At 39.2% G+C, this 26,609-nt stretch overlaps 1 protein-coding gene across 1 annotated transcript in view; it reads left to right on the top strand.

Annotated features, from left to right (window-relative positions):
- The first annotated feature begins 11,192 nt into the window (after window positions 1-11,192).
- The window catches only part of LOC102808886 (protein-associating with the carboxyl-terminal domain of ezrin-like), a 32,108-nt gene continuing 16,691 nt past the window's right edge, over window positions 11,193-26,609 (top strand). Inside the window, exons 1-8 of the mRNA XM_085492453.1 lie at window positions 11,193-11,503; window positions 14,092-14,277; window positions 15,726-15,839; window positions 18,673-18,832; window positions 21,069-21,171; window positions 22,130-22,347; window positions 23,877-24,079; window positions 25,450-25,590. Coding sequence (XP_085348579.1) covers window positions 11,327-11,503; window positions 14,092-14,277; window positions 15,726-15,839; window positions 18,673-18,832; window positions 21,069-21,171; window positions 22,130-22,347; window positions 23,877-24,079; window positions 25,450-25,590 — 1,302 coding nt within the window. The 5' untranslated portion in view covers window positions 11,193-11,326. The remainder of the gene's footprint in view (window positions 11,504-14,091; window positions 14,278-15,725; window positions 15,840-18,672; window positions 18,833-21,068; window positions 21,172-22,129; window positions 22,348-23,876; window positions 24,080-25,449; window positions 25,591-26,609) is intronic.

Genomic DNA, 26,609 nt, shown 5'->3' with positions numbered 1-26,609 from the left:
CCATTCAATGTGATCCATCCAACCCTGTGACCCCATTCAATGTGACCCATCCAACCTTGTGACCCCATTCAATGTGACCCATCCAACCTTGTGACTGCATTCAATGTGACCCATCCAACCTTGTAACCCCATTACGTGTGACCCATCCAACCTTGTGACGCCATTCAATGTGACCCATCCAACCTTGTGACCCCATTCAGTGTGACCCAATCAACCAGTGTACGACCTCATCCTACCCTGTGTGACCGCATTCTATATGACCCATCCAATCTTGTTACCCCATTCAATGTGACCCATCCAACCTTGTAACCCCATTCAATGTGACCCATCCAACCTTGTGACCACATTCAATGTGACCCATCCAACCTTGTGACCGCATTTTATATGACCCATCCAACCTTGTAACCCCATTCAATGTGACCCATCCAACCTTGTGACGCCATTCAATGTGACCCATCCAACCTTGTAACCCCAATCAATGTGACCCATCCAACATTGTGACCCCATTCAATGTGATCCATCCAACCCTGTGACCCCATTCAATGTGACCCATCCAACCTTGTGACCCCATTCAATGTGACCTATCCAACCTTGTGACCTCATTCAATGTGACCCATCCAACCTTGTAACCCCATTCAGTGTGACCCATCCAACCTTGTGACGCCATTCAATGTGACCCATCCAACCTTGTAACCCCATTCAATGTGACCCATCCAACTTTGTGACCCCATTCAATGTGATCCATCCAACCCTGTGACCGCATTCAATGTGACCCATCCAACCTTGTGACCGCATTCAATGTGACCCATCCAACCTTGTGATCGCATTCAATGTGACCCATCCAACCTTTTGACCTCATTCAATGTGACCCACCCAACCTTCTGACCGCATTTTATATGACCCATCCAACTTGTGTCCCCATTCAATGTGCCCCATTCCAACCATGTGACCGCATTCTATATGACCCATCCAACTTTGTGACCCATCCAACCTTGTGACCGCATTCTATATGACCCATCCATCCTTGTGACCGCATTCATTGTGTCCCATCCAACCTTGTGACCCCATTCAATGTGACCAATTCCAACCATGTGACCGCATTTTATATGACCCATCCAACTTTGTGACCCATCCAACCTTGTGACCGCATTCTATATGACCCATCCAACCTTGTGACCGCATTCAATGTGTCCCATCCAACCTTCTGTCCCCATTCAATGTGCCCCATTCCAACTATGTGACCGCATTCTATATGACCCATCCAAATTTGTGACCCATCCAACTTTGTAACCCCATTCAATGTGACCCATCCAACCTTGTGACCGCATTCAATGTGACACATCCAACCTTGTGACCGCATTTTATATGACCCATCCAACCTTTTAACCCCATTCAATGTGACCCATCCAACCTTGTAACCCCATTCAATGTGACCCATCCAACTTTGTGACCCATCCAACCTTGTGACCGCATTCTATATGACCCATCCAACCTTGTGACCGCATTCAATGTGTCCCATCCAACCTTCTGTCCCCATTCAATGTGCCCCATTCCAACTATGTGACCGCATTCTATATGACCCATCCAAATTTGTGACCCATCCAACTTTGTAACCCCATTCAATGTGACCCATCCAACCTTGTGACCGCATTCAAAGTGACCCATCCAACCTTGTGACCGCATTTTATATGACCCATCCAACCCTGTGCCCCCATTCAATGTGCCCCATTCCAACCATGTGACTGCATTCTATATGACCCATCCAGCCTTGTGATATCATTCAATGTGACCCATCCAACCTTGTGACCGCATTCAAAGTGACCCATCCAACCTTGTGACCGCATTCAAAGTGACCCATCCAACCTTGTAACCCCATTCAATGTGTCCCATCCAACATTGTGATCCCATTCAATGCGAACATCCAACCTTGTGACCGCATTCTATATGACCCATCCAACCTTGTGATCACATTCAATGTGTCCCATCCAACCTTGTGACCTCATTCAATGTGCCCCATCCAACAATGTGATCCCATTCAATGCGAGCATCCAACCTTGTGACCGCATTCAACATGACCCATCCAACCTTGTAACCCCATTCAATGAGGCTGATCTAACCTTGTGACCCCATTCAATGTGCCCCACCCAACTTGTGACCCCATTCAATGTGACCCATCCAACCTTGTGACCACATTCTATATGACCCATCCAACCTTGTGACCCCACTCAATGTGACCAATCCAACCTTGTGACACTATTCAATGTGACCCATCCAACCTTGTGACCTCATTTAATGTGACCAATCCAACCGTTTGACCGCATTCAATATGACCCATCCAACCTTGTGATCCCATTCAATGTGACCTATCCAACCTTGTGACAGCATTCAATATGTCCCATCCAATTGTGTGACCCCATTCAATGTGCCCCATCCAACATTGTGATCCCATTCAATGCGAGCATCCAACCTTGTGACTGCATTCTATGACCCATCCAACCTTGTGACCGCATTCAAAGTGACCCATCCAACCTTGTGACCGCATTTTATATGACCCATCCAACCCTGTGCCCCCATTCAATGTGCCCCATTCCAACCATGTGACTGCATTCTATATGACCCATCCAGCCTTGTGATATCATTCAATGTGACCCATCCAACCTTGTGACCGCATTCAAAGTGACCCATCCAACCTTGTGACTGCATTCAAAGTGACCCATCCAACCTTGTGACCCCATTCAATGTGTCCCATCCAACATTGTGATCCCATTCAATGCGAACATCCAACCTTGTGACCGCATTCTATATGACCCATCCAACCTTGTGATCACATTCAATGTGTCCCATCCAACCTTGTGACCTCATTCAATGTGCCCCATCCAACAATGTGATCCCATTCAATGCGAGCATCCAACCTTGTGACCGCATTCAACATGACCCATCCAACCTTGTAACCCCATTCAATGAGGCTGATCTAACCTTGTGACCCCATTCAATGTGCCCCACCCAACTTGTGACCCCATTCAATGTGACCCATCCAACCTTGTGACCACATTCAATGTGACCCATCCAACCTTGTGACCCCATTCAATGTGACCCATCCAACCTTGTGACCCCATTCAATGTGACCCATCCAACCTTGTGACCCCATTCAATGTGACCCATCTAACCTTGTGACCCCATTCAATGTGACCCATCCAACCTTGTGACCGCATTTTATATGACCCATCCAGCTTTGCAACCCCATTCAATGTGACCCATCTAACCTTGTGACCCCATTCAATGTGCCCCATTCCAGACTTGTGACCGCATTCTATATGACCCATCCAACCTTGTGACCGCATTTAAAGTGACCCATCCAACCTTGTGACCTCATTCAATGTGACCAATCCAACCGTTTGACCGCATTCAATATGACCCACCCAACCTTGTGATCCCATTCAATGTGACCTATCCAACCTTGTGACAGCATTCAATATGTCCCATCCAATTGTGTGACCCCATTCAATGTGCCCCATCCAACATTGTGATCCCATTCAATGCGAGCATCCAACCTTGTGACTGCATTCTATGACCCATCCAACCTTGTGACCGCATTCAAAGTGACCCATCCAACCTTGTGACCGCATTTTATATGACCCATCCAACCCTGTGCCCCCATTCAATGTGCCCCATTCCAACCATGTGACTGCATTCTATATGACCCATCCAGCCTTGTGATATCATTCAATGTGACCCATCCAACCTTGTGACCGCATTCAAAGTGACCCATCCAACCTTGTGACCGCATTCAAAGTGACCCATCCAACCTTGTGACCCCATTCAATGTGTCCCATCCAACATTGTGATCCCATTCAATGCGAACATCCAACCTTGTGACCGCATTCTTTATGACCCATCCAACCTTGTGATCACATTCAATGTGTCCCATCCAACCTTGTGACCTCATTCAATGTGCCCCATCCAACAATGTGATCCCATTCAATGCGAGCATCCAACCTTGTGACCGCATTCAACATGACCCATCCAACCTTGTAACCCCATTCAATGAGGCTGATCTAACCTTGTGACCCCATTCAATGTGCCCCACCCAACTTGTGACCCCATTCAATGTGACCCATCCAACCTTGTGACCACATTCTATATGACCCATCCAACCCTGTGACCCCACTCAATGTGACCAATCCAACCTTGTGACCCTATTCAATGTGACCCATCCAACCTTGTGACCTCATTTAATGTGACCAATCCAACCGTTTGACCGCATTCAATATGACCCATCCAACCTTGTGATCCCATTCAATGTGACCTATCCAACCTTGTGACAGCATTCAATATGTCCCATCCAATTGTGTGACCCCATTCAATGTGCCCCATCCAACATTGTGATCCCATTCAATGCGAGCATCCAACCTTGTGACTGCATTCTATGACCCATCCAACCTTGTGACCGCATTCAAAGTGACCCATCCAACCTTGTGACCGCATTTTATATGACCCATCCAACCCTGTGCCCCCATTCAATGTGCCCCATTCCAACCATGTGACTGCATTCTATATGACCCATCCAGCCTTGTGATATCATTCAATGTGACCCATCCAACCTTGTGACCGCATTCAAAGTGACCCATCCAACCTTGTGACCGCATTCAAAGTGACCCATCCAACCTTGTGACCCCATTCAATGTGTCCCATCCAACATTGTGATCCCATTCAATGCGAACATCCAACCTTGTGACCGCATTCTATATGACCCATCCAACCTTGTGATCACATTCAATGTGTCCCATCCAACCTTGTGACCTCATTCAATGTGCCCCATCCAACAATGTGATCCCATTCAATGCGAGCATCCAACCTTGTGACCGCATTCAACATGACCCATCCAACCTTGTAACCCCATTCAATGAGGCTGATCTAACCTTGTGACCCCATTCAATGTGCCCCACCCAACTTGTGACCCCATTCAATGTGACCCATCCAACCTTGTGACCACATTCAATGTGACCCATCCAACCTTGTGACCCCATTCAATGTGACCCATCCAACCTTGTGACCCCATTCAATGTGACCCATCCAACCTTGTGACCCCATTCAATGTGACCCATCTAACCTTGTGACCCCATTCAATGTGACCCATCCAACCTTGTGACCGCATTTTATATGACCCATCCAGCCTTGCAACCCCATTCAATGTGACCCATCTAACCTTGTGACCCCATTCAATGTGCCCCATTCCAGACTTGTGACCGCATTCTATATGACCCATCCAACTTTGTGACACATCCAATCTTGTGACCGCATTCAATGTACCTCATCCAACCTTATGAGCCCATTAAACCTACATTGTGACCGCATTCTATATGACCCATTCAACCTTGTGGCCCCATTCAATGTGACCCATCCAACCTTGTAACCCCATTCAATGTGACCCATCCAACCTTGTGACCGCATTCAAAGTGACCCATCCAACCTTGTGACCGCATTTTATATGACCCATCCAACCCTGTGCCCCCATTCAATGTGCCCCATTCCAACCATGTGACTGCATTCTATATGACCCATCCAGCCTTGTGATATCATTCAATGTGACCCATCCAACCTTGTGACCGCATTCAAAGTGACCCATCCAACCTTGTGACCCCCTTCAATGTGTCCCATCCAACATTGTGATCCCATTCAATGCGAACATCCAACCTTGTGACCGCATTCTATATGACCCATCCAATCTTGTAACCCCATTCAATGTGACCCATCCAACCTTGTGACCCCATTCAATGTGATCCATCCAACCCTGTGACCCCATTCAATGTGACCCATCCAACCTTGTGACCCCATTCAATGTGACCCATCCAACCTTGTGACCGCATTCAATGTGACCAATCCAACCTTTTGACCTCATTCAATGTGACCCATCCAACCTTGTGTCCCCATTCCAACCATGTGACCGCATTCTATATGATCCATCCAACTTTGTGACCCATCCAACCTTGTGACCCCATTCTATATGACCCACCCAACCTTGTGACCGCATTCATTGTGTCCCATCCAACCTTGTGACCCCATTCAGTGTGACCCATTCCAACCTTGTGACCGCATTCTATATGACCCATCCAACCTTGTGACCGCATTAAATGTGTCCCATCCAACCTTGTGACCGCATTCAATGTGACCCATCCAACCTTGTGACCGCATTCTATATGACCCATTCAACCTTGTGACCCCATTCATTGTGACCCATCCAACCTTGTGACCCATTCAATGTGACCCATCCAACCTTGTGACCCCATTCAGTGTGACCCAATCAACCAGTGTACGACCTCATCCTACCCTGTGTGACCGCATTCTATATGACCCATCCAACCTTGTTACCCCATTCAATGTGACCAATCCAACCTTATAACCCCATTCAATGTGACCCATCCAACCTTGTGACCACATTCAATGTGACTCATCCAACCTTGTGACGCCATTCAATGTGACCCATCCAACCTTGTAACCCCATTCAATGTGACCCATCCAACATTGTGACCCCATTCAATGTGATCCATCCAACCCTGTGACCCCATTCAATGTGACCCATCCAACCTTGTGACCCCATTCAATGTGACTCATCCAACCTTGTGACCCATTCAATGTGACCCATCCAACCTTGTGACCCCATTCAGTGTGACCCAATCAACCAGTGTACGACCTCATCCTACCCTGTGTGACCCCATTCAATGTGACCAATCCAACCTTGTAACCCCATTCAATGTGACCCATCCAACCTTGTGACCACATTCAATGTGACCCATCCAACCTTGTGACCGCATTTTATATGACCCATCCAACCTTGTAACCCCATTCAATGTGACACATCCAACCTTGTGACGCCATTCAATGTGACCCATCCAACCTTGTAACCCCATTCAATGTGACCCATCCAACATTGTGACCCCATTCAATGTGATCCATCCAACCCTGTGACCCCATTCAATGTGACCCATCCAACCTTGTGACCCCATTCAATGTGACCCATCCAACCTTGTGACTGCATTCAATGTGACCCATCCAACCTTGTAACCCCATTACGTGTGACCCATCCAACCTTGTGACGCCATTCAATGTGACCCATCCAACCTTGTGACCCCATTCAGTGTGACCCAATCAACCAGTGTACGACCTCATCCTACCCTGTGTGACCGCATTCTATATGACCCATCCAATCTTGTTACCCCATTCAATGTGACCCATCCAACCTTGTAACCCCATTCAATGTGACCCATCCAACCTTGTGACCACATTCAATGTGACCCATCCAACCTTGTGACCGCATTTTATATGACCCATCCAACCTTGTAACCCCATTCAATGTGACCCATCCAACCTTGTGACGCCATTCAATGTGACCCATCCAACCTTGTAACCCCATTCAATGTGACCCATCCAACATTGTGACCCCATTCAATGTGATCCATCCAACCCTGTGACCCCATTCAATGTGACCCATCCAACCTTGTGACCCCATTCAATGTGACCCATCCAACCTTGTGACCTCATTCAATGTGACCCATCCAACCTTGTAACCCCATTCAGTGTGACCCATCCAACCTTGTGACGCCATTCAATGTGACCCATCCAACCTTGTAACCCCATTCAATGTGACCCATCCAACTTTGTGACCCCATTCAATGTGATCCATCCAACCCTGTGACCGCATTCAATGTGACCCATCCAACCTTGTGACCGCATTCAATGTGACCCATCCAACCTTGTGATCGCATTCAATGTGACCCATCCAACCTTTTGACCTCATTCAATGTGACCCACCCAACCTTCTGACCGCATTTTATATGACCCATCCAACTTGTGTCCCCATTCAATGTGCCCCATTCCAACCATGTGACCGCATTCTATATGACCCATCCAACTTTGTGACCCATCCAACCTTGTGACCGCATTCTATATGACCCATCCATCCTTGTGACCGCATTCATTGTGTCCCATCCAACCTTGTGACCCCATTCAATGTGACCAATTCCAACCATGTGACCGCATTTTATATGACCCATCCAACTTTGTGACCCATCCAACCTTGTGACCGCATTCTATATGACCCATCCAACCTTGTGACCGCATTCAATGTGTCCCATCCAACCTTCTGTCCCCATTCAATGTGCCCCATTCCAACTATGTGACCGCATTCTATATGACCCATCCAAATTTGTGACCCATCCAACTTTGTAACCCCATTCAATGTGACCCATCCAACCTTGTGACCGCATTCAATGTGACACATCCAACCTTGTGACCGCATTTTATATGACCCATCCAACCTTTTAACCCCATTCAATGTGACCCATCCAACCTTGTAACCCCATTCAATGTGACCCATCCAAACTTGTGACCCCATTCAATGTGACCCATCCAACCTTGTGACCGCATTTTATATGACCCATCCAACCTTGTAACCCCATTCAATGTGACCCATCCAAACTTGTGACCCCATTCAATGTGACCCATCCAACCTTGTGACCGCATTCAATGTGTCCCATCCAACCTTCTGTCCCCATTCAATGTGCCCCATTCCAACTATGTGACCGCATTCTATATGACCCATCCAAATTTGTGACCCATCCAACCTTGTAACCCCATTCAATGTGACCCATCCAACCTTGTGACCGCATTCAATGTGACACATCCAACCTTGTGACCGCATTTTATATGACCCATCCAACCTTTTAACCCCATTCAATGTGACCCATCCAACCTTGTAACCCCATTCAATGTGACCCATCCAAACTTGTGACCCCATTCAATGTGACCCATCCAACCTTGTAACCGCATTTTATATGACCCATCCAACCTTGTAACCCCATTCAATGTGACCCATCCAACCTTGTAACTCCATTCAATGTGACGCATCCAACCTTGTGACCCCATTCAATGTGACCCATCCAACCCTTTGACCCCATTCAATGTGACCCATTCAAACTTGTAACCCCATTCAATGTGACCATCTAAACTTGTGACCCCATTCAATGTGACCCATCCAACCTTGTGGCTCCATACAGGGAACTAGTGTTGAAAGGGTTGAATCTGGTTCTATATCTAACCAATCCAGTTATCGGGGAATCTCCATATCAAGTTTTGTTGGGACTATTTTTACACATGTATTAAATAAAACGTGAGAAGCAGTCTCACTAATCCAAAGTATGACTTTCATTAAAAAAATCGCACATCAGACAACCTGTTTATCTTGAATACAAACAAATCTGTATCACAACGAAGCTCAAGAAGGTGAAAATAACATCAAAATTGAAGTGTAAAAACCTAAAACGTCTTTTTGCATACTTTGTGGACCCGAGAAATGCATGCATTCGACATGAAGGCCTATACATAAAATTATTAAAATGTGGTACAGTAAATACAGTCAATGTGTATAGACCAATAATCTCATTCATGAGTAAAACATTAAACCCAACATTATTCAATCTTTTTATGAACTGTTCGTATACGTTTCTAGAAAATACATTGAAAAAAATACAAAAGTGATTTAACACCTCCACACCATAATGAAATGATTTACAGGCTGATTTGTCACAGGTGATGTTTTAAGAATTATATTAGTACACGTGGTGTCATACACTGCCAGATGCCCATATACCACATACTTGCTAAAAGTTACACGGATATTGTTTTAAAAACCTCTTGTTCAAGTTGATAGCAACTTGAATGTGAAGATACGCATGATATTGTTTCAATTCTAACGTCACCTGTGGGAATCCCGACAATGCGCATGATGGATGTCCGTACGAGCGATATGACAGAACGATCTGCCAGGTATTTTGATCTCAGCACATGTGACCTCCAACTCCAAAGGAAACACCCAGCAGTCATCTAGCGACATTGTTCTGCTATTGGGAAAATGAAATCCTGTTTAGATAAACTGGTAACATACATATGCAAGACATTGGAAACGTAATGTAAATATCGACTCGGGCATATCACAAATCATATTTGCTTAGAAAATTGTATTTTTTAAATCGGCGTGTGGTGACGGTAAAGCCGTGCTGATTTTCACTGTGATATTTCAAAACAACTACTTTCAACGCGTGTAAAATACATTGTTTGTTTACATACAATTCGTACACGCGCTGCGTGACGACCACCGCCCTTTATTTTTTTGCTGGGCATTTATTGAAAGTAGCTTTATAGTGTTATACATTTTTAATTTCGGTTGTAATTGTTCTTGGTCCGTGATGATTTCCGTCTTTCCTTTTTTTTTACACTACCAGGGTTGTTGTAGACTACTGGCCCTGATATTCTATTTTTTTTAGGTTGAATACTGCTTGTGTTCGTATATTAGCGCAATCAGCGGGCAATGACAATATTTTATGTCAAAATCTGTTGTTTTAGCATTACTCAACAGTGTGTGAACTTTTTAAAAATTCACTGCTAGTCTATTTTTTATTTAGAAAAGCTGTCAAATAATTTGCATTAAATGACAATTTTGCTGGGATTTCCATAGATTGTCATGGAAACACATTTCGTCATTCAAACCCGCTAAAAATAATGACAATTGTGTAATACTTCTAGACAAGAACAAACACATTGTAAAACACCCATATTATTAAATTTGATCACCATATTCTTGCCACGGAAACCAATGGTAAAATTCTCTTAAACAGATAAAACGTGTTGTTTTCACCCCATTCTGCACATCGATTTTCTCCGTACCGAGTACGGTGACCACGTGATTGTATTTAATTTTCTTCATTATTGTAACAATTTCGCATTATAACATTTATTAACTCATGAAATGAAAAAGCCTATACAAAAACAGGAACAGCAAAAACAAACACAACGCTTAAAACTCGTTAAGCATAGGAATATGATGTTATTGTGAGTTAAAACTGACCGTATAAGCCAACTCATAAATGCAATGAAACACTCAGAATTTATTTATTTTGCAATAAATTGTACTTCCGATTTTGCATAATATACCGAAAACATTGCCATGCGATTTATGACTAATTTTGTCAAAAGTTATGAGTGTGTTTCTACTTTAATAAATAATATCGTACAAAAAAATTTGGACCAGTCTAGGTCCCTTTATACAGAATAAATATTGAATAGGTATTGTTGGTGCGCCCTCACGTTGTACATTCAATCTCAGCGTGCGTGTTCGCGATTCCCGTTAATGGCGAGACCTTATTTCCAATATGGTAGCTGTCGTGTTGTGATGTGTCTTTGCGCTAACATGTTACTTTGATTTATGAATATTCGTGGGAAATTAACACAACCACTGAGCACGATGGACTAGAGGACATTCTATATTATAACTATGGGGACAGAGACTAGTATTTTACAGGGTTGCGATCTCGAAGAGCCATTAGAGACACCTTCGCAACAAGACTGGACGATTCATCCAGCCAAAAGGAACGATGGTTCCCGAGTCTCTGTTTTTGTTCACAAGAAAACGGAACAACAAAACGACAAACGTATAGAACATGCTGCTAAGGTGAGAGCGTGGAATTTTATTATAAAGTGGCCACCACGTCCTGATCACAATTTCAAGTTGTTTGTATTGATTGATTGAGGAGTTTAATGTCGATGACAGGACTAAATGGGGACACGTCGAGCTGTGTGACCCGGTTCGGTTGTGTGGTGTCAGCTGTGAATGTTGGGAGGGACATCTGTTCTGTAACACTGTTCAAATAACGAATATGTCAGTGTCTCTGCCAACGTTATGTCCCATTTATCAATGTTAATAACTCTTAAACCGCAGTAAAACGTTATTATATTTGTTTTAACACAACTAATTCTCCATTACATAAATAAGTATATGACTAGCCGAGGGGAATGTATGTGTTGAACCTCAAAATTTATTATTATACACTCATAAATAATAATAATAATAATTTGTATTCAACACGAAAATCTACTACAGAGAGTAATTTTATTGTTGTAAAACAAAAACAGAAATAATACTTCACGCAACTAATATCACACATAGCACATTAAATACATGATATACATGTAATTATAAAACTAAGAACAAAAATATAAGCTAATGTTATTGTTTAGGACAAGGCAAAACTGATGTACAGTTCACTCCACCAAAATCACCAATAAAACATTGAATAAATGTAACTAAGATTGGAATTAAAAACATGAAAATTAGTATAAGAATAAAACTACTAAGCTACTAAAATGCCATTGCATTAAAACTACCTGCAGACTTATTTGATGGAGTTACTATGTTCCATCATACTTGTATGTATGAATTGTGCAGTTTCTATTCTTGCTAAGCTTGTCATAACTAATCGAAATAAGTAGCTTCAGATATTTACCCTGCTGTGGAAGTACTGTCATGCTCTGTGGGTAATTCTTGATATCAGGCTTAGACAAAGATAATGTGTAAGTTATAATCCTGAAGACATTGATGAAAAGTTACGTCAGGAGGTGGTGCATACTGTAAAACTGTTATTTTAGGAATGCAGTCTAACTTGGCCAGGTCATAACAGTCGAACATGGCCAGATGTATAGTAATCGCCATGGTGTGATGTGAGCATGGGCTGATGGGTAAATGGGTCAATAATTATCACCATTTTCCATGTCTTTTTCATGTGTTTTTTATAGCTTCATTTCAATTTTAGATGATGTATTTGCCACATAACACGTCCAGTGATGCTACCACTTCACTGATATGTTTTTGTTTTCAATAACTCGCATCACTGCTATATTGTCGATTTCAGTGACAAATGTTTACGAAAAAAAAACACACAAGACATCCAGTTTGTGACAGCCTGGCTCTGCTATAGAAAAAAAAAATGATTAATGTTTCAATTTGTAGCCATTTTGTATGAATCGTGTATCGTACAGTACATGTAGTTTATTTTACCTTGACATGACTTGGGGCTTTCTGTACCGAAACAACAACTACAGATAAAGCATTTGTTAAAAAATGATATATTGCTGCTGTGTCGCTGAAATCAACAACACTCACCGACACATTAACACCTAACCCGCTGGTTGAGTTTGGTCGTTCACAGTATTCATCATTTTTAGCTAATAAAGCTACCGGTACTACGAGAATGTAAATGTTTATGGCAACAAAGATTTGATCTATGTTGTGATGACCGTCTTTGTAATTTAGATGAGATACACTTGCTGCCTCATGACAATATCGTCAGTAATAAATTAAAATAAAGTGTGATTTGAGGAAGATGTACGAACCAAACACTGGATTGTAATTACTATTATCAATTTTGTAAATATGCCAGACGCAAAGTACATAAGTACCAACTTTTTAGGAATTGCAGTTACTAAATTCATGCAGCACAAGACAGCAACACTTATCAACAAACAATGAAATAAACATTTTTCTCTAATATACATATATCTGAATTAAAATTTTGTAGTTTACATTAATTACCTCCACCAAGAAGGTTGAGTTATCAGTAGCATTGGTATTTCTATCTGAAATTTTTAACAGAGGTCTGGCGTGGCTCAAGGAAGTACCCATTGAATTTTGGTGGTGATCCAAATCACTGTCTGAAGAATATTCTTTTTCATTGCAAGATTTTTGGAATTCGATTTTGTGTACATGTATATAACACCATTACAATTGTGCAAGTGTTTAGCAAAAAATAACAAAATAAGATCGCAGTGAGTTTTATGAGATACTAATGTTTGATTTGGATCACTGCAAAGTTCTGGATACTGATCCAGAACAGAAAATGATGAGAGGGTTGGTATATTTTCAATCACTGTAAAGTAACAAATGAAAATGCCAGCCAAAACGCTGCTGTAGTAGTGTGTCAGCAGATATGATGCCTGGCCAGTAGTTATGGAGCTAGATCAGAAAAAAAAAAACGCTATTAGAAAAATATCAATTTTGTGAATAACTATTGTACATGTAGTAATAGTGATGATCCCAAATGTATGTTTACATTTTCAATGAATCCAATAATATACGTTAGATGAATATAACAATATGTGTGTGTCTGGGAGGGGGAGGGGGTACTTGGTGGTATTTTGTGCTCTTTACTTTCCTAAAGTCAGCGTTGTGTCAATGAATATTATTACCATCATATTTTCTCACAGCAACTCAAGATTCTGCGACATCCCACTATTCTGAAATTCTTTGCCTCTTGTAAAAATGTGGAAGGTACATACTTGATCACAGAGCTAGTAAAACCCCTGGAACTGGTGCTGGATAATTTAACCTCTGAAGAGATATGCGCTGGCATGTATAATGTGGTGGAAGCACTCAGCTTTCTTCATGAAAGAGTAAGTATGATCAGAGAACACTGATTACAGTGTTCTGAGCCCGAGGCTGTTTGACAGTTTACTTCAGAATTATTTTATATACTATTGACTAAGGGACGACGTCAAAAGATCGATGTCGGATAAAAAACTTATTTCCTTTAGTTTGGGGGTGGGGGTTTTGACCTCAAAAAGTTTCCATTCGACAAAAACGATTTTATTTTTTAATGAAGTCAAAAAAATCTTGGAGTATTTGTAGTTCGTTTTTTTTCTATCTAATCATAGACAGAAATAACCAAAAAAGGAAAAAACAGTAAAATGGTTTGGTTCGAGTGTAATTCTGTGCGTCAAATGAGGTGCATTTGTAAAATCTTTTTATACCCACCCGACAACCAACTGCTATGCAGTACTACTGTCCGATTATCAATTTGTATTTAATGGTGAATGTAGTCTGATGCCATGACCAATATTTATCAATTAAGTTTCAGTGGGGGGTAGGGGGGTTTGGAAAAAAACTAAAGCAATTAAGTTTTTTATCCGACATCGACCTTTTGACGTCATCCCAAATATCAACATACCATATCAACATACCATATTTGCTCGATTACAGTAGTAGCTGATACACTTATGTAAATTACAGAGGTGTGTCTACAATGTTTGATCAAAATAAGTAATATTTTATAATAGAATACAACAAATGTGGTTGTTGGTTATGTGCTGCATTTGGAGCAAATTGATATACTGATTATTTTAATACACCCTATTTTGACCAAAGCTACATTCCTGTTATTTACCGGTACTATTGATAGAGTAAATACAGTATTATTTATGCTAAAATAGTGACATACACACGTTGGGGGCTGAGTGTACATGTGCCAAAATGTGTGCGAAAACTGTCAGGACTGAGTCGGCACATGGCGAAAAATATCAAACCTAATTTTGGCACTTGTCAAAATCTGCTGTCTGAACTCTCGCCATGAACAAAATCAATGTAGACATTGGACAGTGAATATTTATACTGCGATCAATTTCTTCGTGCAGTGCTACATTGATATGAAAAATAGTTGTTCTTTGAATTTTTCTTTGCTGCTTTTTTGTGTGATTGTTAATAATGAATATCATAACAATTGGCATCAGATACACGTGCAGAACATGTGTACCACCATGCTGGGGTCAACAGATTGACAAACAAGGGTACGATTATGGTAGAACCCACTGGGCCCAAAGTGAGTCCAGATACAATTAACATGAACACAACTGCTGTAATCTCTTTTCAAACATGAAGGATTGAAAATATTCAACATGTGCTGAAATCATGTAATGTTAACGTAGCTACTAGTATTGTAAGTACATACATGCGTGGAAACAGAAATACATGAATGGAAATTTACTGTGTCGGCATCAAATATATAAATATACTTCCTGTTTACAGTGAGCTATTTCTTATACATGTCTCCTATTTCTGTTGACAGGGAGGTGTTTCCCATAACAATGTATACACGTCTTCTATCTATGTAAGTCAAGATGGCGGATGGAGACTTGGAGGAATGGAACAACTTTGTAAATTTCATGAGGCCACAATACAGGTAATATTTCTTGCTATAATTGTTGATTGAGTTCCTGTTATTATTTTTAAACACTAAAAGTAAGCTATGCTGTTCGTTCTATTAGCGCATTACATTTGTCAATAAAATGACATAGTTGTATCTTAGGTCAAAGTTAGTCATATTTTAATGAAAAGGTATACAATAAATGCACTACTGTAGAATATTTAATTTAATTGGAATTAAATTACCGCTTTTTGGGTGTTTTGTATGGAATTGATTTTCACTGATTTTTAACGAGTTGAATGGAAAATATGTGAAAAAAGGTATATTCGCTGGATTTTATTTTCACTGAATCATTCCTTCAACCAAAATTAATTCCAAGGAAAGATTTTACAGTATTTAGTTTGAGGGTTCTTCTATTAAAGATGTTCTTGTAATAGATCAAATACTGTAGAATACTTTATTTTCGCTTGGAATTAATTTTCGCTATTTTCGCTGAAGGGATGATTCTGTGAAAATAAAATTCAGCGAATATACTTTTTTTCCTATATTTCACATTAAACTCATCAAAGATCAGTGAAAACAAATTCCATACAAAATGCCCAACAAGTCTTTTCAGCGAAAATTAATTCCAGCGAAAATGAAGTATTAATATCTTTTTGATCATTTGCTCTCTGACTTGCCCAGACCAATCACATTCTTAGATTTGCACAAAGATGACATATAAACCAAAAATCGCATTAGCTGTATATAGAATGATTAAATTATTATATATTTTGATCATAGAAAAATTTCTATATTTCACATAAGTGCTTATATAAATGTGCACTTCTAATGGAGCAAATATAATAAGCCTGTGTGTGCAAATTGAGTATATATTCGTTACTCATCCCCTCTGTGATGTTAAATGTAATACCGGTAATTGTATCTCAACTTTAATCCAGGATAATGTGTTGCAAATAATAATAATATACTGTACTGTAAAAAGCGCCATGCAATTTTAGCGAATTGTGGTAAAATGACGTAATAGCAAAATGTTGATTTAGCGAATCTCTCTTGTCATTGTTGATTTCTTTGTTTGGTGGCCATTTTGAATTTATAATAAAGTCATTAGCGACATCTTGAATTAGCGAATCAGTTCTCTCGCTAAATTCGCGAAAAAGGCATGCTCGCGAAAAAGACATGTTTTACAGTATTCACTCAAATTGAACTTATTGCAATTTGAAGTGATCAAAAGTGCATGACAAAATTCGCATACATGTATAAAGAGGTTTACAGTAGAATTATTGAGACAGTCAGTTCGCAAGATGGCTTGCAACTTTTTTTGTTTTGTTCAATCTACACTGGGCAGCACTATTCCATTGACACAAGTACATACATTGTATATACAAATATATCAAGCAGTATCCCATATAGCATGTGTGTGAATGCATATCTAGCATTTAGTGGATCTTTAAAACATGTGAACATTCATCTATTTTTAGCTCCACTGTCAACTTTGTCGAGCGGAGCTTATCATATGAGTGATTGTCCGTTGTCGTCGTCCGTGTCAATGTTTTACTTTTTCGACTTCTTCTTGAAAACTACAAGCCTGAATGCTTTGATACTTGGTGTATATGTACCTTGGGTAGATCTCTCTCAGATTTGTTCATTTCATGATCATATCTTCAATTCTCTAATTTTGGTGAATATTTTTGTCATTTTTGGTAAAAAGTGATATTTTCGACTTCTCGTTAAAAACCGCAAGTATAATTACTTTGATATTACATATATAGGTACTACATGTGGATCTCTCTCAGATTTGTTCATTTTGTAATGATATCCTTAGTTCTCTAATTTTGGTGAATATTTTTGTCATTTTTAGTAAAAAGTGATATTTTCGACTTCTTGTTAAAAACCGCAAGTCCAATTGCTTTGATATTATATATATAGGTACTACATGTGGAACCCTCTCAGATTTGTTCATTTTCTAATGATGTCTTTAATTCTCTAATTTTGGTGAATATTTTTGTCATTTTTGGTAAAAAGTGATATTTTCAACTTCTTGTTAAAAACCGCAAGTCCAATTGCTTTGATATTACATATATAGGTACTACATGTGGACCTCTCTTAGATTTGTTCATTTTGTAATGATATTTTTAATTCTCTAATTTTGGTGAATATTTTTGTCATTTTTGGTAAAAAGTGATATTTTCAACTTCTTGTTAAAAACCGCAAGTCTGATTGCTTTTATATTACATATATAGGTATTACATGTGGACCTTGTTAATTTCGTGGTGATATCTTCAATTACTTAATTTTGATGATTATTTTTGTCATTTTTGGTGAAAAGTGATATTTTTGAATTCTTGTTGAAAACAGCAAGGTCCGTTGCTTTGATACTATACATATTGTTCATTTTATAATGATATCTTCAGTTCTTTAATTGAAATGTGCATTGCTAACAGCGGAGCTATCTCAGCCGACAGGCTGCTTGTTAACTTTTTGAGTGCCGGATATTTTTTCTTTCTAAAATTTAATGCAAATATTTTCACAATTTGTAAAATTGTCACTAAATTCCATACAGATATTGCTTGTAGTTTTTAATCGAAAGATTGGTCAATTTTTATTAACATTTTATAGATGGTACATGTACTAATAGCTGACAGTGGTGCTCAAAGTTATATTTCTGTCTGTTCTCAGTTGTTATCTTAGTTGTCCGAGTATAAACCCCTCTGGGAAAACGGCAAATTGACGAAAAATTTTGGGTTAAATGACTTGTTGTAAAATGCTGTAAATTTTGAGGGGGAGGGGCTTATACTCAAGCAGCGGTTTATACTCGGACAACTACGGTACTATCAAAACAAAAATTTTCATTTTGCTGTGTTTTCAGTTTTTAGAACAGATGTGTCCTATGAGAAACAGTAAAATAATCCCACCTGAAGAACAGGAAAAGTCTACATGTACATTAAGTGCTGAGTTTGGCCATGCAAGAGATGCATATGCATTTGGTGTATTGGCTCAGGAACTATTGGCGTATCTTGGTGAACTAGGTAATATTCAGGACATGTTTTTTTGTCTTTTTAGTTTTGTGGCAGGTCACATGAACTATAGAGGTGGTCTCAATGAAATTAATAAAAAATCCAACTATATAACCATACAATTTCTTCCCTATAGATAGTAATTACTCATAGTATACCGTAAAAACTTGATTAATTCACGGTCTCTATTAATTCGCACACCCATTTTATTTTCGAACGCTAATTTTTAAATGTATCCTTTTAATTTGCGGCGTTCAAAAACATGTTTAAAATTGTATTCTATTAATTCGCGGGCCAGAATAAAGTGGATAACTCAGAATATATCGCATGAAGACATTAAAAATATACATTTTGTTTGAATTTTTATGTTATCAGTACTTGGTGTAGCTGCAATCGCAGATGATCTCCGTCATCACAGCCTTTCAGTTAGCAAGCAGTTTAGGTTCGGTAAAGATTTGACCTGAAAAAAATCATTCCTCCACGACACTACAGATGTTGGGCAAGATTATTACTTAGTCGATAAATATCCATCGGTCAGCACATCGAGTATGAATTTCCGTGATGGAAAGCTTAGTACAAGGCTTTTTCGTTGCTGGTCCACATCGACCAAGTGTCCACCATTATTCTATTACGTCATTTAAGTGAACCGCCCTATGGTGCGTAAATTGACGTTTTTGATTGGTCGGGCGATTGACCTCGTGTCACATTTTCATTGTACCGGATTCGGTGAAAAACACAGAGATAAGCAGTCATGTACGTTCTATAAATCTAACCTTGCACACATAATCTTGTACTGACATGTTTTTTGTCCAAGAAAGACGTTCCCTTTCATTAAACCCCCAGTTATCTCTTACCGTCCATGGTATTTGTGAAAGTTGAAAGATTTTTTGAACAAATGACAAGTAACTATATTGATTTGCGTCTAGCTGGGTGGCCCGAATTTAAATATCAGTGCATGAACTCTGAAGGTCATTGCCCAATGCCACACAAACGCGTGGTTATTTGAGTTTAGTCGAAATGTACGTGAATAATGCGATCGAAGTGCACTGCCCAGAGTTTATTATATTATAGTAAAATTTAATTTGACGTATGGTATGTTTATGTTTGCGTAATTATTACGAATGTAATGCATTATCAAGTCGGTGATATTGAAATATTCACAGACCCAATACCCCGGGTCAGTGCCCTAACAATAGTTAAAAAAAACAATTATCATGAAAGCAATACATTACAGCATGCAGCAAGTTTCTCAAAGAAGTACGTGAAGTTCAACTGCGTCCCAAAATAATGTCGCTGATCACTCAGTTGTCTCAGCGTGTGTTGTGTCATGTCCATGATGCACCCCGTTTCGACTTTGGCTTGCTTTTCTTTCTTAGTGCATGTTCTTGTTCACGTAAAATGCGACCTCTCACCAATGTATTAAAACACTTTGAATTTATATTTTGCATGATTATATTTGGTCAACGCGAAACATTATGTTTTCTAAACATTTTCTGAGACCATTTTTATCAACGCAGGGTTATTTTTCCAGACAAGATGGGCTTCGTAATATCTGCCATAACAATAGCCCGGGCGATGCCTCGAAAAATAAAAAAAGGTAGTGCAGCCAGACGGCTACTTTGTAGCCACGTGTTCATTGTTTGTTTGTGTACAGAGTGACCTTTGCCATTTCACTGTTTCATTTCAAGTGTGACATGGTGCGTGGTTCTTGACGCAGTGCGTGTTCTCTGCCTGACTATTCGCCATTAATGGTGCTAACCACGAGTCTCAGAGGCACTAAAAAACATCCTGTAACCGTGTTCATTGGAAAACAATACAAATCACTAATAAAATTATGAAAACAGCTTCTTTTTGAATCGATCAAAAAGTACTCTTTTAATTCGCGCACCAAAAACCAATAATTTCCGTTTTTACGCTATTAATTTGTGCACTTGAAAAAATAATTATTTCTACTACTGCGAATTAATAGAGTTTTTACGGTATATTGAACATTTTTGCCACAGAAACCATATTCCATGTTTGTGACCATGTTACAATGCTGTGTGTGTATTACTATCATAATGATAGTTAAATTCCAGAGAAATAGTGGATCCTAAACAGAATACAATGTATCTGATTTGTAAACATTTTATGTTAATTAATGAGCCAATGTTCAGTCACTATCAGCACTACAACAATTTACCCACCGTCTGTTATGTTATTTTTGAAAGCAAGGTTTTCCTGATTTTTTTTTTTATTTCTTTTGCAGGTGACATTGCTGTCGATTTTTCCACCGTTATAGAACAATTCTTGAATCCAGACCCAACTCAAAGACCAAAACTTAAAACACTACTTTGCAATAAACTTTTTAAGTAAGTTAGATTGTTACTGTCTTATTTCTTCAGTTGGTCTTTGATGCTAACTCAAATTTGATTTAGGCCTTTCTAGGATGAATTCAACTGTTATTGTTTTCCCTCAATCACTCTAGCAGGACTAATTTTGTAGGAATTCTGAGTCAAAATAAAAAAAATCCCCAAAATCAAGTTGACTGCTGAGGTCTACTGAGTCTTCAAGAAAAATAGAATTGTATATGAATCTATGGATGACACAAACACAAATGTTGTGGTCCTGGATGTCCTTCATGTTTACGCTTTCACTTTATCAAATTACAAATTTTATAACTATTGAAAGATTTTTTTTAAGATCACTATTGAACGCATGATTTTCTGTTGTATCAATGACTTGCCAGTGTATTACCGTAACACAGCCAGTTTAGTCATAGCAAATCGTTGTGCATCAGTGGTGCATCATATCTGCTTAGAGGGTACACTCCTCTCAAATCCTCAGTCACCCACAAGTCAGGTTATGCCTTCTTGACTATTTGTTGCCTTCCAAACTGAATGTAGTCTTCAACCTTTTCACCACCAGTTCCCTCTTTTCATCACAAATTCACAAAATAGTCCTGTTTATAGTCTGCACTTTCCTTCAGAAGATTTGGACTAAAAAATCCAAATTTGTTTGAGTAAAAACATCCAATTTACTTTATTAAATTTTGTCTGTTGGCTCAAAAATTAGGAATCATTTCCAAAAATTCTGATGAATATAAAAAGAAAAATTTGGTAGAGAAAGTCTTGTGCTTAAAAGGTTAAATCTATTTGTGTATCTGGCTAGGTGCTGAAGTGTACCCGGTTCACACATCTGATTGTACGTTGTACACCAATTTCCAACCATATATATGTGTGCATGTTTCCCTCAAAACTCTTTACATGTTTAAAATGACATAGTACCTTTTTTCTTCAATAAAATATTTTGTGTTATATTTTTTTGTAGGAATGACTTTTTACAGATTATTAATTTTCTTAATAATATAACAATAAAATCAGAATCCGAGAAGACACTCTTCTTCAAAAGTTTGGTTCCTAAGTTGTTAGAATTACCTTCTTCATTGGTGGCTGCTCGACTTGTGCCAAAACTGCTGACTAGATTTGTAATGGCTGACTTTGATGCAGTGGAGTATGTTTTTCCACATTTATTCACACCAAACTCAGGTAAGTTCACCATATTTGGTTTTACCAAAGACTAATAAAAGTCATGTTTAGTCATGTTAACTCCTTGAAAGTCAATATTTGCCACCATCCACAAAGCCTGCACAATTTTTCTATAATTTAAATCAAAAAATGTATGAGGACAATGGAATAATATGTTCTTATGGTGGAAAGTTTGAATTCTTGGTTATGTATGTTTCGTCTTAGTTCTGATGAATCTGAAAACAAGGATTTGTGGATTTTATTTCCATGTGCATCAGTATTCAGTAGTATCCAGCACATGCTTGGGCTGATCAAGTTCAAGCATTACACATACCATACATCATATCGGATATATGTGCATGCATTTGTTTCATGATTTGATTCAAGACTGCTGAATAATGCATGTTATTTTATTTTTCGGATCAAGTTCAAAAATGGCTGTTTATAATAAGTTAAACAAATCTGAAGTTTTAGAGAAATGTTGCTTTGTCCCATGTTCGTATAACAACTCTATAGACGACTTTCCCGGAAGTAGCAAGACTGTGGTGCAAAAATACTCCTGCTTTGACAGGCTGAAAAAAATCAAACTATCAGTTTGCTTACAGTCGATAGAGGGGAATTTTATTTTTGTGACGTTGATTGGTACACTCAGAAGCACAATATAACGTGTGAAAAAATATGTTACACCCCAAAATGATATGCACGCATGTGAAACACTGTATTTTTGACTTTCAGGAAAGTTGTCTATCCCACCAGTCATTACTCTGCACACGCTTCTACACTGATCGGGCCACTGTAGAAGAGCGTATAGCAGCTCCAATCATAGACAAAATAAATTTGGTCTACGACATGCATTATTAAAACTCTACATTCTGTTACGCTGTTGTATACTGTTTCTGTGCATCCAAATAAGTTGGGTCTGTCTTCTCTCGCGTTCCTGTGCACGTTACTTCAAAATTAGAACGAAACAGCAGAAATTTTGCGTTCGTAAACAGCGACTTTACAAAAGTCACCAACTGATGGCGTCCCTTAGCCTGTGCTAAGGACTGGCCCTCCCAGTACGTGGACGCAATTGGGTCAAGCCAAAATACAAACATGTGAGATAAGCCTAAATCAGCTTAAATCTTAGCCTGTATTTCGTGTAGCGTGGACACTACTTATAAGTCATTTGTTCTGATCATTTAGAATGACTGCTAATATAAGCAATGTGATGGCGCAACTGAACAACTGTGCCCATTTGTGAAAAGACACTTTATAGTAGCATACTGTAGAATATTTTATTTTCGCTTGGAATTTATTTTCGCTATTTTCGCTGACGGGATGATTCCGTGAAAATAAAGTCCAGCGAATATACTTTTTTCCCTATATTCCACACTAAGCGCAGCAAAAATCAGTGAAAATACATTCCAAGCAAAACGCCCAAAAAGCCTGATCAGCGAAAATTAATTCCAGCGAAAATAAAGTATTCTACAGTACATTATATCTTTGGTTGTTTGTATATTATTACTACAAACTGCTACTCATCAGTGCTTTGTTACTTCACTTTTCAGATCCAATGTCAGAAACAGGATTCCAAGATGGTCATGTAAATCCAATTCTTCCAGTTCAAGAATTCAAAGAAAGCATTATTCCCATTATTGAGAAGATAATCTGTGTACGAGAAACACACGTCAGACTTGCTTTGCTCAAGTATTTTGCATCGTATGTACATTTGTTCGATACTGATGTGTTACGAAAAACAATTCTCCCACAGGTGAGATATCTCAGCATTTTTAGTTCTCATTTGGATGGTGGTCTGAAAACGAGAACATGTAATTTGGGTTTTGTGTGTGCGTGTGTCGTCATATTTCAGACATGCCCTGATGGATCTATTCAAAGGTACAACATATACATGTCATAAAGGTATACATATGCACGTTTTTAAATTTGACTATTCAGCAGCCTTTTTGAAATGTAGGGATTATAATTAAAAATTGGACTATAATTACATGTAACTAATACAAAATGTTTTGATGTTGTTAAATTAATGTTAGTTAATAATGTTAATAACAGTTTAAACAGGAACTGTGTCATTTTCAATGACTTGTCTTTCTCAATTTACATTGTAAGTAGTCGTTGTCCCTGCTTGATGCGTTTCCTGCTCCAATATTTTATGGAGTACAATTTGAGGGCCAATACTGCAATAATGTTTTTAGTTAGACGTTCATTGTGTGTCTGTACTAATGATTTTCCACTGATATCTCAAAAACGACAATACATTGGGCCTCAAAAATTGATTTTTCAAGTTAGAAAGGTACAACGTTATATATCGTACACTCCGAGTGTATGTGTTTCATCAATATGCTGCACATATGAATCGTTATATAGCTCAAGTCATGTAGAGCATGCAGCGTGATATGCATCTGAGCTGCGCATACACATATCAGACACTATGAGGAACCTACTTACTTCTGTCTTAAGGACAACGTCAAAAGATCAATGTCTGATAAAAAACTTAATTCCTTTAGTTTTTTCCCAAACCCCCCCCCCCCACCGAAACTTAATTGATAAATATTGATCATGGCGTCAGACTACATTCACCATTAAATACAAATTGATAATCGTACAGTTGTATGGCATAGCAATTGGTTGTAATAATGAAGGGAATATTCGTATGCGCAAACTACTTCTCTGGGTTCTGCGCATACTCTAGGTCCATGCCCTGAAATTGACCTCATTTGAGGCACATATTTACACTCAGACCAAACCATTTTCTCGTCTTGGATGTGTTTTTTTCATTTTCTGATATTTTTGTCTATGATTGGATAGAAAAAAAAACTAACTACAAATACAAATTTTTTTTGGCTTCATTAAAAAATAAAAACGTTTTTGTAGGATGAAACCCCCCCTAAACTAAAGCAAATAAGTTTTTTTATCCGACATCGATCTTTTGACGTCGTTCCTTAAGAGATGCAAAAGATGTTGTTTTTTTCGCTCTACAACAACCCGCATGTAAAATCGATGAGGTTCAAACCATAAACGCTTTGCAAAAGTCTTACCCGTTATATCCCATTGCTGCCTAGGCTCAGTCATTTTCCTTACAAATCCCTTGTGATTAATGTTTTCATATTATTGATTATTCAGATGTTGTTAGGCTTAAGGGACAGCAATGATGGCATTGTCAGTTCAAGTCTCCATGCTCTTGCTGAAATTGTATCAATACTTGGTGGTAAAACCGTTGTTGGAGGACCCAGAAGGAAACTGTTCTTGGATGGCAGGCCAAAGGTTTGTAAGATAGTGATATCTGACATGTTTGTATTTATCATATACCTCGTATTGCCTGGCTATGTAATGCTATGGGAATCCCGATGCGCGAGCCGTGCAATAATTTTCTATATTACGCCCGTGCCTCGTTTACCATATTTGATAAACGCACCTATTTCCTGGAACTACTTTCTGTTTACAAACAACGCGCGTAATTTGAGTCTGCGCTTCGATAATGGCTGACGATATTATTCTATGGATGGGAAATATACCGAAAAAACAGTTGGACTCATTATTACCCTGACGAAAACCGGCATTCCACCACAACCAATCATAAATATAACTGGTCACAAAAACGTGTCAAGTTTACAGCACTACGATAATCACATTCAGCTGGCATCGGTGTTGCTGGATACACCCAGTGACACCGATGCCAGCTGACTGTGACGATACTGTCTCTCAACGGAAGAACATCTGCGCATTTCAGATATTCTTAGTTGAGCTACGCCAGAAACTGGAACTGTAAACCAAATTGCTTCTTGTCAAGCAATTGTTTCTTGTTCACCGACTACGCTTTTTAACAACTGTGAAATCAGCGTGTCTCTACCTATGGCTACAACATCAGCTCCAAGAAGACGTCCGTTGTCGGACGTTGACTGACTTAGCTTAAGAAAGAAAGTTTATAATGAGTTTGTATATATTACCGTTAAAATATTGTTATAAATTTACGTTCATTTGCTGTTCCATTAAAACGTAATTTGTGGATATATTTGGTGACATTCGTCTATTGTGTGAGAGATGTTGACGCGTTTGCGTCGTTTAGAATCCTCTGTATAAATCCGCGCCAGTAAAAAGGCCCGTATCGAAACCCGGATGAAATCGACAGGGTTTTATTTTGGGCCAGACGAGCAAAAATTAACATAACTAAAGACTTTTTTTTTGATATAAGGTATATGATAAAACCTTTATGGACTGGATACGGCTTTTGCTGCCCTCGATCGTACGGCTTACACGCCCTCGCAAGCTTCGGGTGCTTCCAA

The sequence above is a fragment of the Saccoglossus kowalevskii genome, chromosome 17 (genome assembly GCF_978046115.1).
Source record: "Saccoglossus kowalevskii chromosome 17, keSacKowa6.1, whole genome shotgun sequence".
NCBI lineage: Eukaryota > Metazoa > Hemichordata > Enteropneusta > Harrimaniidae > Saccoglossus > Saccoglossus kowalevskii.
This window is presented reverse-complemented; position numbering and strand designations above follow the sequence as displayed.